This window comes from Lygodium microphyllum, chromosome 28, assembly GCF_053477565.2.
Source record: "Lygodium microphyllum isolate KBCC chromosome 28, Lygodium_microphyllum_v1.1.10, whole genome shotgun sequence".
Classification (NCBI taxonomy): domain Eukaryota; kingdom Viridiplantae; phylum Streptophyta; class Polypodiopsida; order Schizaeales; family Lygodiaceae; genus Lygodium; species Lygodium microphyllum.
Window position 1 is genome coordinate 81,242,266 of NC_141162.1, and position 17,404 is coordinate 81,259,669.

Here is a 17,404-nt window from a genome sequence, read left to right on the forward strand (position 1 = left end):
ATCTTTCTCTTCCCTGTATTCATGTTTTCTTTTCCATTGTGCACACTACAGTAACCACTTTACACATAACCTTTGAGCTGAGCCTACCTAGGTATTCAACCTCCGGTCATGTACATACTACCTCTAAGTCATGTTGGCTTTTAATCAACCTTTAACCATGCATATGCACCTTTGAACCATGCCCTACTTCGGGTCCCTAAACTTGTTGATAGACCATGTCATGATTGAAACCAGCCTTCCCTCTCAACGAGGGTGGTAAAACTTGATCAAGCACTTAACTATTGCAATGAATAAAGAGCATAAACCAAAAATGCACACTTTACCTTAACAATCTTGGACAGTTAATACCTTGTTGGCCCCAAAACTAGCACCCCTTTCAATATTTCTTTAATTTGAATTGCCAATGGATTGAGTACAAGTTGACATTTCACAATATTCATTGTCAATCCAAAAGCCCCTTGCTATACAACAATCAGCAAGCAAGACCACCAACTAGCCAAATACTGCCCCAATTCACAATGGATGCACTAGCATCTAAAATCCCTGACAATTCCTTAAATTCAGATGCTGATTTCAGTGTACAATGCCCTTGACTAATGCCACGGGTCCCAAGGATTTTTGCAAAAATTTAGGGTTTACAACACAATTCTCACTGCTGTCCACCAAATTCGGCTGAAATCTGCTAAGAACGGCTGAGAATGACCAAGCTCCAGCTGGAGAGGTAAGAGAATGCTGAGATGAGAGAGAAATCTAGAATTCTTCGCAGGAAATGCCTCCAATCTGATCGCTGCCTATTCAGACTGCGTTTAATGCAGTTTCTTGCTATCTCAAGGCTTGCAGATGCTGTCACCAGCCCCTGATGGGTCTTTACCTGCTGTCACCTACCTTCAAATGGTCTCTAACTGTTGTCACCTACATTCAATGGCTGTCCTCTGCTCCAAAATCAGGCCAACAGCTCTCTCCCCCTCTTTCACACAACAAAGCCCAACTGGCATAACTAGTCATAACTTTTGCCTTTGACATCAACTAACTCCTTTGGGTCCTTGGCTTGTCACCATGAAATAACTGCCATGTGCATCACATGTGTCTTACAACCTTGTGCATTTGATTACTAAATTAATCAAGTGTTACTAGCAAGATTAAAGCATTTCACAAATTTCACGTCCTTGTGATAGACCTCCCCCTTGAAATCCCTACAATTGTTCTCCATTGCACTACATTGTGCCAAAGCAAAAGTGTACTACACTAGAATTTCTATAAGACGTAACAATCATAACATAGGCCATTGTTGCTTAACCATGCCATGTGCCCCAAAAACTTGAAAATTTCCAGCCAGTATAAACATTAGATAAAACTGAAAACTATCTATAACTTATCTGAAAACTGATCACAAACTACTACAAATGTGATCCTAAGCTACTAAGCTAATCACAAACCTGAGTGCAAAAACTGATGTAAAAATGATCCAAAAGTGACCATAATCTGATCAGCAGCTGATCAAAAGCTAAGCTGAAACTGATTAGAAATTGATCCCAGACTCATCATGAACTGATGCAAAACTCATGTCAAACTGATCATAAACTGATATCAAACCCAAGTAAAACTCATACTCATTTGCATACATCAAACAATGACTAGTACAATGACCTCGTGGCAAGCATACTATCAACACAATACCTTGGATGCATGCTGAATACATCCAAGATCCGCTATATATGAGAGCTCTCCATAACCGGTGGAGTGAAGTGCTACCTCCCCCTTGAGCATCAAGCGCTGCTCTGAACCCCTGCCCTGCTCAACTTGATTGAGTCCGATCCAACATCAACTCTAACTAAAAGGCATCTAGATAAAGTTGCAACATTTGAGGATGGTTTATCAAGTCATATTCTTCCATCCACTTTGGATCCATTGGTAAATAGTTTTGAAACTTCACCAAATATTTCTTGAAAACTTTACCCTTGACCTTTCTTTCCTTGTGTGCCAAAATCTACTTGAGTATCAAGATCTCATCCAACTCCTCAACCTCAGGCTAAATCTCAATAGATATATCCTTAGGCACATCACCACAAAAAAGCCTCAATAAATTGACGTGAAAGGCATTATGTATCTACCAATGTGAAGGTCATTTTAGCCGATATGCAACATTGATGAACTTCTCCAACACTTGGAAAGGTCCATAGTATCTTATACTTAACTTTAAATACAATCTCTCTTTCTTTCATCTTTTTCAACCTTGTCTTTTCAAAATGCAGCAATACATAATTACCCTCTACAAAGTACAAAGCACGTCTATGGTGATCAACTACCTTCTTTTACTTTTTTTGCAATCTCTAAAGTGCATATTTTATCTTTGCATAGACTGCATCCAAGTTTTCCACATAGCAATCAACCTCAAAAATCTCATCTTTAGTGTGCAAGATAGGTGATACCTTCCTACCACCTTCAACCCCTTCAAATGAAGCTTTGCCAGTGGAACTATGCACTGTGTTGTTACATGCAAACTCAACCAATGGAAAATATTGCTCCCATTATGTCTTATGGCTTGAAACATAGCACCTTAAAAGATCCAAGACTATAGAATTAGTCTCGTTGAGCTAACCATCTGTCTGTGAATAGAAGGATGATGAGAATTTCAACGTAGTATCCGTATTCTCAAACCACCTCTTCCAAAATAAACTGATCATCCAAGGATCTCAATCACTGACAATCGACTTTGGCACACCATGATACTTAAATATGTGTTGCTGCAAGAACAAATGTGTCATATGATCAACCTTTATTTTCTTCCTCACCACAATGAAATGGACCTATTTGCTAAACCTACAAATAATAGTCTATATCCCATCATTTCTTGTAAGTTTCCTAAGAAGCTCAAAAATAAAACCCATTGCAATGCTCTACCTGGGACTGTCTGAAATAAGCAACGACTGCAATAGACCTGATATATTTTGCCTATCAGGCTTTACCTTTTAACATATGATGCATATCCTAACAAACTACTCTACATTATGCCTCAAAGCTAGCCAATAAAATAAGTGCTCCATTGCTTTGACTGTGATATCAATACCTCTATATCCTATATATGGAGGAGCATGACTTTCAATGATCACTCTAGGCCTCAACAGCTTTGTGACACATAGTCATCCATACATCATCAAAAAGCCATCTCTAAGCACAAAGTGCTCATGCCTCTAGCCGTTGCAAAGCTAATCGCAAACATTGGCAAAATCCGAATCAGCAACATACCACTTCTTCATGGTATCCAACTTAGTGTGATAAACCATGCTAATGGCCGAAATCTAAGGCTTACATAACAGAGCATCAGCCACAACATACTTTTTACCATCAATATGTACCATCTGAAAATGAAACATAGAGAGAAAGTTTGCCCATCTCATATGCTTCTCTGACAACTTTGTCTACCTCAAAAAGTACTTCAAAGTCTGGTGGTCTATCTACATTGTAAAATCAGTCCCTAACAAATAATATTTCCAAATGACATTGCATAAATTACAGCCAAGAGCTCTTTCTCATAGACCTGTGAATTCCTCTCTACACCCATAGAGAAGACAGCTCATTCAGTCATCCTGTATTAAAACAATCCCAATGTTGTTTCCATATATATCAAACCAAACCACAAATGACTTTCTTGGATCAAGCAACACAAGCACAGGATCTGAAGTCATCTTTTCCTTTAACTTTTAAAATGCTGAAATTTCCATTGTTGCCTATCTAGATCACATATTTTTCTTCAACCAAGCATACAATGAAGATGCAATTTTAGCAAACCCATATATATACTTCCTGTAGTAAGTACATAAACCCAAGAAGCTATGGATCTCATACACATTCTTCAAAGATGGTCATGATCGTATTGTCTCAACCTTTACAAGGTCCATATGAATACCATAAGTGAATTTTATACAAAAAGAATTCACTTTTCTTGTCATTAATGACCAATCAATGCTTACACAATTCATTGAACACAATGTCCAAATGTTTTCTATGCTTTGCCTTATTCTTTGAATTCACAATCATGTCATCAAAGAAAGTGCCCACAAATCCTCTATGTGGCCTGAATATGCGATCTATCATCCGATTAAAAGCAGCAACAACATTCGTAAGTCCAAAAGACATGACAAAAAACTCATACAACCTAAAAGATGTCCTAAAAGCTATCTTAGGCATATCCTCTGATCTAATGTGTATCTAATGATATCCACTTTTCAAATCTAAAGTTGAATATGATTGCCCCCCTGTAATGTATCCATAACATCATCGATTCGAGGGATCAAAAACTTGTTTTTTATCATGATTTTATTCAAAGCACGATAGTTAATGCACATACACCATGAACCATTTTTTTTATGCACCAAAAGCACTCGAGAATAAAAAAGGAAATGAGTTGGGCTGAATCAATCCTTTTTCTATCAACTCATTCACCTAACTCGTAATCTCCTCCTACTAGGTTGCATAACTCTATAGGGTGGGTTATTAGGTAGGCTACTTCTAAGGATAAGATCCATACAATGATCTTCAAGCCTTTAAGGCGGTAGCTATCCTAGAAGTGACTGAGAGAATGAGATGCAATCCTTCTCCAACTTTGACGTGTTCCCAACATTTTCATTATCGATCTTATCCTTAGTAAAAACCAAGTACGCTGAAAGGTACATTTTCATTACTTTAGAAATCGTAGCAATCGATACAACAAGGACAGATTCCCCTTTCACCTTTATATCAAGTGTATGATCTTGCCCTTATGGTAAATAGTGATCACTTTTGCATATGAATCAATCACTGCATACATACGATGGTACCATGGCATACCAAGCAAGCCATCACAACCCTCAAATCGAGCGATAAAGAACTCTTCACTGTCCACATATCCCTGAATGTATAACTAAAGTTTTCCAATGAGCAATGTAATAGGCTCCGAATGGCCTTTACATGCCATTCCAACTTTCCCTATGGATTCTATCTCATCCTCCCTGATGCCTAAACGAGCTGCCATATCTATGGAGATACAGTTGGCTCGTGCGCCATTATCAAAGAATATCAATGCATGCTAATCCTTGATTTTTATCCCATACTTTGCATAACTCGATAGCATCATCATTGAACCAATCACTAATAACATTGTGCACCAATCGAACTAATGTTTGGGCTTCTTACTGTTAGAATCTCCCTAATTTTGTTATTTTTTAGCTTGCTACAATCCTTTGCAATGTGACCCTCTTATTCACAAATAAAGCATTTATTTACAGCCATTAATTTCCTACACTAGACCAATAATTTTCAACCCTTTCTTTGTTGTTTTGGCCTCTTTTTAGGCTATTTTTCATATCTACCCCTCTTCTCAATCTTAGACAACTTTTTATTCAACTTCTCCCCACTCTCTTGGAAGTCAAATCCTTCCCATGCAGCAAAGCATCGACTGTAGCAATAGTCTCTATAAGCTAGGACATACTAGACATCGGATCTTATGCAAAAATCCCTGATTCCTTTGGGCAGCCCACAAATGTACTTTTCAACTTGCTCATGAAGGGCTTCTGAACGACAAGAAGTGACAAACAACAATGCATCCTAAAACTTCTTAATGTATTGCTCTAAATTATTCATTCCTTTGCATCAAGCTTATTCCAAGCTATCATGATCTCCACCTCAAAGATACTTCTTAACTAATTTGATGTAAACATTTGCTTGAATCGTACCCATATTGACGGTACTCTACCTCGCATCAAGAGTATGGACCACCGTTGTAATGTATTCCTCTTCAAGAAAGTGGTTGCCTTCCGAATCTTAGAGGATTGGATTAAGTTTCCCCCTCAGAGGACTGCATCAAACTATTGAATGAAAGTTTAAGCTTTAAACCTAATTTGTGTACCATTAAAGGACTCAACCTTTACTACTTTTCCACCCTCATCATAGTCTTTTACTACCCTTTTGGGTGTCAAATGCGTCATACACTAGCTGCTACAAAAAGAATGCATTTCCTGTATTTACATCATGACCAAGCACAAACAAAGCATTCGTATAACCAACACTCATTCCTTGAATCCCACAAGCATTCGAGGATGCAAACGCATTACCAAGCATGCCACTTTGTGACTTAGGCATTAAACCAATGCTGCCATACATAGGTTTATTCACATTTCCAACCATACCCGAATACATTGGACCTTGCACACCATACATTGGTTGCTACATACCATAGGGAGTTGTGCCATACATTCCCGTATGAGGTCCTTGTCCAACCATTGCATGAAAAATCATGCTACCACCAAAGAATCCTAGCTACCCAATCATTGTATGCATGCCCAGATGTCCAAAATCCATTGGATTTACACTTGCATGATGGCCGTGCATTTGCAAATACCTTGCCCTGTAGGTACCAATTGTTTCTCTTCAATGGCCTCTTTGGGAGCTTCAAGTAAGGCTTTGAAACTACCTTCAGTGCACCTTGTTGTCCCAAGGGTGTAGAATATGACTTCTTCTTCTTGGCCTTGCTGTCTTTCTTTGGAGCATTCAAAAATCGGACAAACAGAGGATCCTTTGTCAACTCAACAAAGAGATTTGCTATTGTCCGAATTGACAAAATTTGACACTAGCACAAAGCATTGGCTTGCAATCAAGTGCCTCAAGCCCACCAAATCAAAGGATTGAGTGGTGTCCTGACAATGAAACCATGAAACCAACCTTCCTTCTTGAAGAGGGTGTTAAAATCTGATCAAGCATTTGATTACAGCAATTAATAAAGAGCATAAACTGAAATGCACACTTTTCCTTAACAATCTTGGACAATTGACACCTTGGTTAGCCTCAAAATTGGCACCCCTTTTGGTATTTCTTTAACTTGAATTGCCAATGGATTGAGTACAAGCTGAGATTTCACAACCTCCTTTGCTGAATCCAAAAGCCCCTTATTGTACAAACAATCAGTGAGCAATTTGGGCCAATTGCCCCTTAATTTTCACCTAGGATTTGCACAAATGGGACCACCAACTGGCAAAATGTTGTCCCAATTCAAATGGATGAGCTAGCATCTGAAATCCTTGACAATTCCTTGAATTTCAGGTGCTAATTTTAGTGTACAATGCCCTTGACTGATGGCATAGGTCCCAAGGTGACTGTTAAACCCTAAATTCTGCAGAAAATATAGGTTTTACAGCACACAACTCACTACTGTCCACCAAATTTGACTGAGATCTACTGAGAATGGCTGAGCATCAACTAGAGAAGGTGAAAAAATGGTGAGATGAGAGAGAGATCTGAAATTCTTCACGGGAAATGCCACTAATTTGATTACTGCCCTATTCAAATTGCATTTACTGCAGTCGCATGCTGTCTGAAGGCTTGCAAATGCTGTCACCATCCCCTGATGGGTGTTTCCCTGCTGTCACCTACCTTCAAATGTTCTCTAACAGCTGTCACCTACATTCAATGGCTGTCCTCTACTCCAAAATCAGGCCAGCAGCTCTCTCCCTCTCTCACACAACTTGCACACATTGAATGGCTCTCCACCAGCCCAAACAGCCTTCTCTCCCATTGCATGGGTAATTTTGCCAAGTGGCAGCCTTCTAATCCCATTTTCTAGCAATTTTCAACCAATTAACTAATTTTCAAAATTAATTCTGAAAATTAATTTCAGCCTTTCTAACGTTGCCCAAAATTAAATGTGCCCATGCAAAATTAAAGTAGCTAGACCATTTGCAACCACTAACACTTAATGGCCAATTAACTATCCTAGGGTCCAAACTCGCACCAACTAACAACCAAAGCCAAGCTGGCATAACTTGTCACAACTTTTGCTTTTGACATCCACCAACTCCTTGAGATCCTTAGCCTGTTACCATGAAATAACTGCCATGTGCATCACATGTGCCTTATAACCTTGCACATTTCATTATTAATGTTAATCAAAGTTACTAGCAAGATTAAAGCATTTCACGTTCCCGTGACAATGACCATCCTCATGTTGCATCTCTTTCATTTGTGTATCTCCTTTTTAAAATCATTATATGAGGAATTAGACCCCACACAAGCAAGATCTTCCCATTTTTCTATGTTTCATGTCATGGGTTTAGTCAGCAGGGTGTTGCGCTAAAAATGCATCCTAAATTAATTAGCTCTTAACAATCCCAAAATACCTAGTGGCAACTCATGGCCCTCCTCCTCCAGACAGCCCTTCTACTGATGTGTTTGCTACCTTCTATTATCGCCCTCATCATCAAGCATCATCCTCTACAATCACCTCAGTTCCCAAACACTCTGGTGATCAGCATTTGGTGTTTTCCGCATGACTGCTGGTCACAACACTTGGGATCCATCTCCGGTGGACATCAATCGCTGACACTGCATTGCTTTGCCCTTGGGCATTTCATACACTCTTACATTCATTTACATCATTCATTCACTTTAGAGTTTCTTCTCTCAGTGTTTGTCTCTATTCTTGAGTTTTTGGGCTTTTTGCTTAATGTTTTGCGTTTGCTTGTCTCTACTTACTATGTGTTTCAATCTTGATCGTATATGTTGTGTTTCCTCACTACAACCCCTAGCATATCTTCACAACTCATCCTCTCTTTCACACACTTTTATACTTTGTGCATGGAACACCCTCCCAAGCTTTCCGGAGTGTGGCTTAGCTGGTACCACAGTTCACCCACGTGGCTTTACCTAGTAGGCTAGTGGACTAGCGTTGGTTGTGTCCCTATGTCTTAGCCTACAATTAGGCAAGGCTATTTAGTCCTAATGCCTCCTTAGGTGGCATCTTTTGGACCATCACAACCTATTCCTGCTTACCCGTCTCCTCCTCCTTACTATCCGCCCTACCTCTCTTATCTGATACCTCATGGTTCTTCCTCATCAACCAAGCATGCATTCACTACAAGACTCATTTTAACAGAGTCTAACTACCCTACTTGATCAAACTTGATAAGGCATGTCTTAGGCTCGCACAACTTGTGCAACAACGTCTAGGGATTGAAATCCCAACCACACCCTTGCCTTGTTCCATTGAAGTTATCCGCTCCTAGAAGGCTAGAAACACCTCCGCCATCATTGAGTTAATGCAAGGATTACTCCTAGAGTGTCAATCTCAATTATAGCATTTTGACCTTGCATCGGAGCAATGGGAACACTTGACTAACAACTATGTAGCTCGAGAGAGGACGCATCATATGAATCTCGACCATGAGCTCCAAGAATTGAAGATTACAAACCAAGATATTTCCTTTTGCTTTCTTCGGGTTGGGGTTAACACCTAGCTTTCAGTTCTATTGTCAACAGTCTCGCATTGATTTCCTACGCCCATGGTGTTATGGGATTGCTCATGGCATGTGTCTGACTCTGCAGGCAAAGGTTGCTTCTATGCTTACCACATCTGGGTTATCTTATGGCTTTTGGATTTAGGCCCTTATGACGGCAATCTATTTGCTTAATAGGACATGTCTAACTTTGGACGGTATTATGTTTATGTATTCTGGAACCATAAATGATTTTTGGTTATGGGGGCTGAAGTTTATGCAGAGAATATGTCTATGTCTGTGTTCTTCATACTAGTGCCATGGTGTGTTTATGTATTCTTTGATTTCTTCTTGCAAATGCCCAAAACACTTTGGTGATCCCTGCCAGATTCAAGAAATTAATCTCTTGATTTAGGTGCAGATCTAGAATTAATCTCTGGGAAATTCGGTGGCAAGATCAGGCGGCGGCAAGAATGCTGATGGCATTGGCAATGTATCAGATGCCTCTTAAGGTCAAGCTAGCTGAATATCAGCACTTACTCACTGAGCACAAGGGCTCCTAAGTTCCCAGACAACCACATCACATTGTTCCTGAACAAGCTCCCTAAGAAATATTTCAATTTCATATACAAGTGATTTCACAGCCGACTGTGCTCACGTTTCATGAGTTCAAGTGTCAGCTATTGCATTATGCTTGATTGTTCGATCAGTTCCATAGTACATCCTCCTTAGAAGGGGCTCTTGTCACTACCTCTCAGAGGGGGCAGCAAGGGCAAGGCATGAAGGCATAAAACCAAAATCTTACATGCCAAAATCTGTCACCAAGTACCACCTAGTACCTATCAAGGGTAACTTATTACAACTTTTGCCTTTTACACCCACTAACTTCTCAAGGTCCTTGGCATGTCATCGTGAAATAACTAACTTGCACCTCACATTTGCACATTTGATTACACTTAATCAAAATGCTAAGCAAAGCATCAAAATTTCACGTCCTCCTAAGAGAATCCCTCAGGCCTCTAGTTGCCTTCCCTTCTGCTCCTTGTGTTGAAGTCCTACTACTTATTGGTTTGCTGCAGTAGCTTTCCAATAGCCATGAGCTCCTCTCCAAGGTCTGCAAAAGACCAACCTCCTTCCATTGCAGCTTGCCCTGTGTTCATGGAAACATGGGGTTTGATTTCTGCTCAGATAGAAGAAAGTCTGCAGGCAGTGTAGGCACACAAACCTCTGACATCCACCAACAAAGTACCACACACCACTTGCTTTTTAACATCATCCTTGCATTGAGATGTTTTATACACACTGCTAATTCTGTACAGGTAGAATAGTCCTCCTCTAAGCTCCATTGAGGACTTGCTGCCAAAACTTAATCTTCCCTCATAACAACGCACGATGCTTATCACTGAATGTGGGTTATCAGCAAGACATGCAATTGGGCAAATGGACTAATAGTGCATGTTATGCCCTGGTATCCTAGCTTTGAACAACTCAAGGAGATCATCTCTTATCATGCTGTCTGAGTGCCAATTAAAGTGTTGCTAGTACAATTCATGCCTCACATGCATTCTCTGGCAATGCTTCAGAGAGTTCTCTGTGCCACACATTGAAGCTAGCCATTGTGGGATATCAGCACTTGAAGTTCAAGCAAAGGTAGGCTGATAAAAATTTATTCACAAAAAGTTTTCATTTTCAAGTAAAGGGTCTCAACTCAGCATAATATACAGGAACCAAAGAAGCCAATCCCCTTTTCAGCATTGACTCTACAAGAAGACAAGTATGCAGTCGATAAAAACCGTGGGAAGGCATAAGCTCCCTCACTGGAAGATAGTGAGTGTGCCAATCCCCTTTTCAGCATTGACTCTGGGAAAACCAAATCTGCCCACCTTGTCATGAGAAAAGAAGGCTACAGAAGTTAGGTGTGACCATCTGCTGATGCTAGAGCAAATCTGGTCAGTATCTCTATATGCTAGAGCCCAATTCAAAGGTCCCTTGCACAGAGAGAATGAGAGGATATATGTTCCACATTGTCTCCTTCCCAAAAGGGATGATGACCTTTTCCTCATGCTTGATAATTGCTTGGACATACCAGCCAATGCTGTCATAGATGTTGTAAACCTTCCCCACAACTACATAACCACTGGAATGCACCCAAAGCCTTTACTTTTGGACATAATCTCCACCTCTCTGGAGGTTTCCACCAATATGAAGTGCTGAGTTTACAAAAAGTTGCCTCATACACATATTGTACAAGCACTGTTCCTATTTCATTAATGTGCAACAGTGCATGCATGTTTGTGCATGCTTTCAAAAGTTTTCAGAAATTGTACAAAAAGTACTACCCACCAGTGTAAAATGATAAGATGTTCACAGCATGTACACTATTAAGTAAACATCATATAACAATGTGTTTGGAATGTTTCCAATCCCAATACATTGTGACTACGTAAATGTTTGCGCTCACACACCTCAAGTGTCCCCTTGGTAGTACAAACCATTGGGCTCCCCACACGGAACCAAGTTCCAATGTTTCTTGCGGACAAAACCAAACAAATTAACATCATCACCTCACTCTCACATCCACAGTAAATGATACTATTCCAAAATCTCTCTTACAACCATCTCAAACAACAATTGAAATTTTACATATGGATACATTATGCATAATAACAACAACAATAAGAATGACACCCATCAAATCATATACTAAGATAAAGCATTGAACAACAAACACAAACCCATCAGTGAATAGCTTACATGGAAAAAGATCATACCTAAAAGATAAAACGCCCTTTTCAAATATATTTGGAGTGGTCGTCCAAGCTGTGGCTCTGACAAACCCACATGATTAGCATCAAATGGTCAAGACAACTGAAGACGGAACACTTTGATGAGTAGCAGCTGTATCTCTTACACTCACCGAGCTTTTTCAACCATGACTTCAAGATTGAGCTCAGGGCAATGCTCAAAAACAAGCATAAGCCAGTTTTTGTATCGCTTCCACAAGGAACAGACTCGTTGCCAAATGTTCCTTCCTATCATGCCTTCAACAGATAAGATGTTATTCTTGGTTGGAGTAGCAACTACACTGTTTAACAGCATTGGGAAACCTTGGCTGCACTGTTCATCCTCAACTTCAGGAGTATGGATATGATTATCACAACGAAAAGGGCATAAACTGAGGGAATTCCTCTCAGCTTCATGTTCAATCTCCTTTGTTAACATGGCTGCCAAACAATCTGCTCTCTCAGCAAAAACAATGCTAAAAAATTCATACACCAGAGTCCAATCATGACTAGTCATCTTATGTATCAACCCTCCAATTGCTTTTGAGGTATATGGATCAGCAGGTCTTCGAGTTTCCCACCATGTGCACAAAGCAAGCCTCAAATGATCAAACCCCTTCCAAAAGTATGCATATGTGCAGGCCACCCTCCTCTCTAGTTGGGCCGACAGCGCAACATTCTTCACAATACCCCACCTGGAAAGATGCACATTTTTACTTTTTTGGCACGTGAGTCAAATAATAAATTTGGAAGACTGCTGTTAATCACAACATGTACTTAGCATACATAGGCAAGGGAATTTGAGGAGTGGCCAAGCAACTCCCTGCCAAAAGAAAAAAGCAAAAGCCTAGAATCCAAGTTGAGAAATAATATTCAGTATTATTGATTCTCCTACAAGCTTGATTCTCATGTTATAACTCTCCAGTTTGTGCCTCCTCTATTATTGCTCACAATCTTAATCAGCCTTGATTCTCATGTTATAACTCTCCAGTTTGTGCCTCCTCTATTATTGCTCACAATCTTAATCAGCCAAAAAAAGGCCCCCTTACAGTAGATAATAAATCCTAAAACAATAACAAAACTGTCTGTGCCACCATTCCACCTCATAATGCTCTCCTAATTGTGGATTTCTAGCATACCATAGTAATAAGCTATGGCATGTTAAGTTCCTTTCATACTTCAAGTTCCTTAAGAATAATACACTATGAACACATTAAGTTGCTCATCTACTTAAAGTTCCTAAGAGCAACATGCTATGAACACATTAAGTTCCTTATTAAAATAACTCTTGATACAACTCTTCAAGATTTACACATGAAACATGACTGAGAGCTAACGAAAGTTACCATTAGCTAGAGCGCAACTCTTGAAGATTTGCACATGAAACATGACTACAAGTGAACTATAACCATGTACCTCACTGACATACTTAAGGACCAAGACTGCAAGGCAATTGAAGGGCCAAATAGGGTCAGAACTACGCAGATAGGTGCCCGATCCATAGACGTTTTAGTGATCCAATTATTGGAGCGTAAAATTTTCCCAGAAAAAGGGTGTGGGTCGCTTTCTCAATTGGAAGTGGAGGTCACTGATTTCACCCACTTTGAAGAAAATTACAAGGTTTTGAGCTCTAAAGACTTATTCTACAGGGCCAATCCTCCCTTCTTGTCTCTTCAGTCTTCAAGGCAGCCATGTATCAGAACTTGGCCCACTACATCTCTCTCCTTGTACACACTATTGCTGTAATAGAAAAATGGACTGGGGAGTATCTTCCATGCGCACACACTATGCACAGGCCCTAATCATATCCACTAAGTATGTACATGTGTGAGAGTATGGTTCTGTGCACGTATCTCTTACACCAACCTTTTTACTCTCACTAAAATTACACATAGGGAACAACACTTGTGTTAGTGCCACATAAACACAACTATAGAAGACAAAAACCTTAGCAACTGTATCCAGCCTTCTTCGTCTGTCTGGAACATATAATATTAGCACTTATTATTTCATATATGCCCTTTCTATGTCTCATGTCCTGGTTGTCAACCTCAGTCTGAGTCAGACAGGGACATTTGGAGCTCTAGCACCATCTGTTTTGTCACCTCTGCCCATCAAAGTCCAGCCAAGCCTAGCAGTAGCTGTGCCCGACATTATGACCCATTTTTCAGAATTTCCACAAGCCATATCAGCAGGTCAGCCAGATTTATGCCGGCTGGTCTGCTGACCAGCATTTATGGTCTGAACTGTACCCTGTTTTCAGCCTATTTATAGGCAGCAGACTGCAGCTTGCTGGGCTCATTCACTGATTCAATCATCATCGCCTTCAGCTTTCCTCTTCTCCCTGCCATCAGCACATTCTTCCTGAATCCTCATCCTGCTGCCCTGTCCTGTGACCTCTCAGTCTTATCTCTCTGACACTGGTGTAGAGCCTCTGTCCATTGCATGCAGCCTTCATTTCCAGCATTCTATTCAGGTTGTGTTTTCTTCTTTTCTCATTTTCTCATTTGCTTTCAGCTTCCCTATGCACACTCACATGTATCATTGCCAGGTGTTCAACTATGAGAGATCTCCTGGCTGCATTTTCCCGGGCTGCTGCTGCCTTTCCCCCACTGCTGTCCCCTTTCAAGCCTAACCATGACATTTCTTCCCGGGAGGCGCCTTCGTGTAACCAGCATACCACCATCCCTTCGCAACATTTTTGGAGGATCTAAACTTTGAACATGGGGGATCATCAGAACAGGCAGCGTTCTTCTTCTACTACTATTCCCCCTCCCCATCCCTCTAAGAATGCCATCCCCTCTCTCTCTCTTTTGTCACCCTCTGTGTAAGTGTCTGTCCTTCCCAATCTTGATGATGGCCAAAAGCTGAACGAGACAAAGTATTCCCTAAGAATGTGCAAAGCCAAGGCCATCCATGACACCTTTGACCTTTAGGAGTTTGTCACTATCACAGGGACATGAAATTTTGAGATGCTTTAAACTTGCCGATAACATTTGGTTAAGTTATTAATCAAATATGCAAGGTTGTTTGGCACATGTGATGCACATGGCAATTATTTCATGGTGACAGGCCAAGGACCCTGAGGATGCAATGGGTGCCAAAGGCAAAAGTTGTAATAAGTTATGCATGACAGGTATTAGGTAGTACTCGGTGTCAAATTTTGAGCCTAAATCAATTTATTGGCCACCAATGTCAGTGGTGACATTAAAGACTAGGCATTAATTAATTAGTTAATGCTAATCTAAGAGTCAATAACTACTCGGGAATACTTGAAAGACAAATTAGCCTAGCCAATTTAATTATTGGTTGCTAGTGGAATTAAATTACTGAGCGCTAGAATAATTATTAAATTAATAATACTGGTAGATGGGATTAGATGGCTGCCACTAGGCAAAACTTACCCGTGCAAGTGGGAAAAACGTTTTTCCAGTTGGTGGAACTCTATTCCAGCCATTGTGAGAGAGGAGATAGAGAGCAAGGAGAGGCTACTAATGTGATTTTTAGCCACCAAGGATCAATCCTACAGCATGTAACCGCAGTTTGCAGCCCTCTAGGAGCATGTGACAACAACCCAAGGTCCTCTCATCCCCCAGTCATCTCTCAAGTTATCTAAGCAAAATCCAACCAATTGAGTCATCAAAGGTGGAGATTTTGATAAATTTCTATTGTAAACCCTAATTTATAGCAGAAATTAGGGTTTGACAATGCGACCTTGGGATGAGTACTCAAAATTGAGGGCCTAGGACTTGAATTTCAAAACAACTAAAATTGAGAAATTTCGAGGAGATTTAAGAGGCTAGCCAACAATATCAAATTTTGGGCTAAATTTGTCTTTCAAGGAGCAAGGTGTGTTAGAGTGCAGCGATGCGAAAGCGTGGGACTGAGACTGAGAGAGAGTGAACACAAAAAGAAGAGAGAGAATGAGATAGTGAAACGCAAAAAATCTGCAGTGTAGAATGTTGTATAGGAATGCAGAAATATACACGGATGCAGAGAGAATATCCGTGTATGTCTCCGCCTTGGGGACCTCGATCTCCGTCAGCCCGCGTACTGTCAATCACCAGCAGGCTATCTTTGTCAAATGTAAGTATCCAAGTGCTGGACAGGACTTCTATATATAGCAGAGGAAATAACACGAAAAAATAGCCAAATCAAGTCGGCTGCATTTAATGCAGCCGACTGCATAAAATTATCCGACTGCTGCTTTGCCACGTGGCAACTAGTCCGACTATAGACGTGGCTACGACTATTGACTGGTCCGACTGCTGACGTGGCACTGCGCTGCACTGTCCGTACTGCCTGCTGCAATGCTACTGTCCAAGGAATGATATCTCTAACACCTCCTCTCAGATCTTGGACAGGTCAAAAGACTGAGGAATCTGGCATGTCTCCGAAGAAGAGCCTGGGGAAGCGCCTTCATGACTAAATCTGCAAGATTATCCTCCGTCTTGCAGTACTCCACATCAATGGTCCCATCCAGAAGCTTCTCCTGAATGAAGTGATATTGGATCTCAATGTGCTTTGTTCGAGTATGAAATACAGGATTCCGTACCAAGGCAATGCAACTCTCATTGTCGCACCGCAAAAGAGTAGGACGAGTCTGGGGGCAGCCAAGCTCCTCCAACAATCTCTGAAGCCACACAACCTCACATGCGGTGGAAGACGCGGCCTGATACTCCACCTCAATAGAAGAAAGGGCTACCGTGGGCTGCTTCTTGCTACTCCATGAGATAACACCTGTAACCCCAAGGTAAAACAATAGCCTATAGTGAACCGCCGGTGATCCACATCACCAGCCCACAATCCGAGTCGCTCCAACCTGCAAGAACAAGATCTAAAGCATCTATACCTGCTGGGTAAGAAATCCCTAAGTTAGAGGTCCCCCTCAAATACCGAAGAATCCTCAGGACAGCCTGTCAATGCACCTGCTAGGGTTCTCTCGTGAACACCGCCAAAAGACCTATAGCAAAACAAGATCAACACGAGTGTTGAGTAGCCAAATCAAGGAGCCAATCAGTTGACGATAGCGGGAAGCATCCGTCAAGGGAGAAGTTGTGTGTGAAGTGGTCTTCCAATTCGGATCCATAGGAGTGGAAATGGTCCGACAAGTCTCCATCTCAAAAGTCACCAAGAGCTCCTAAATGTATCTCTGCTGAGAGATTAAAATCCCCCTCTGAGACTGATAAATCTCGTGACCCAAGAAGAAATGAAGAAGCCCCAAATCCATCATCTCGAACGTCTGATGTAAAGTTGTCTTAGTCTCTTGGACCTTCTATGTATGGTCACCTGTAAGAATTAAATCATCAACATACAACACAAACAACACATGTCCAGCCTTGGATGTGTGCACATAAAGCTGTAGATCGGCCTTGGAGC

At 40.8% G+C, this 17,404-nt stretch overlaps 1 protein-coding gene across 3 annotated transcripts in view; it reads right to left on the reverse strand.

Annotated features, from left to right (window-relative positions):
• LOC148011671 (uncharacterized) overlaps window positions 1-17,404 on the reverse strand; it is a 72,293-nt gene that overhangs the window by 25,315 nt on the left and 29,574 nt on the right. For all 3 annotated transcript variants that reach the window (XM_087670759.1, XM_087670757.1, XM_087670758.1), the window contains exons 2-3: window positions 12,160-12,720; window positions 12,014-12,070 (exon numbers count right to left, since the gene is read on the reverse strand). In XM_087670759.1, the coding sequence (XP_087526885.1) occupies window positions 12,014-12,070; window positions 12,160-12,720 (618 nt within the window). The remainder of the gene's footprint in view (window positions 1-12,013; window positions 12,071-12,159; window positions 12,721-17,404) is intronic.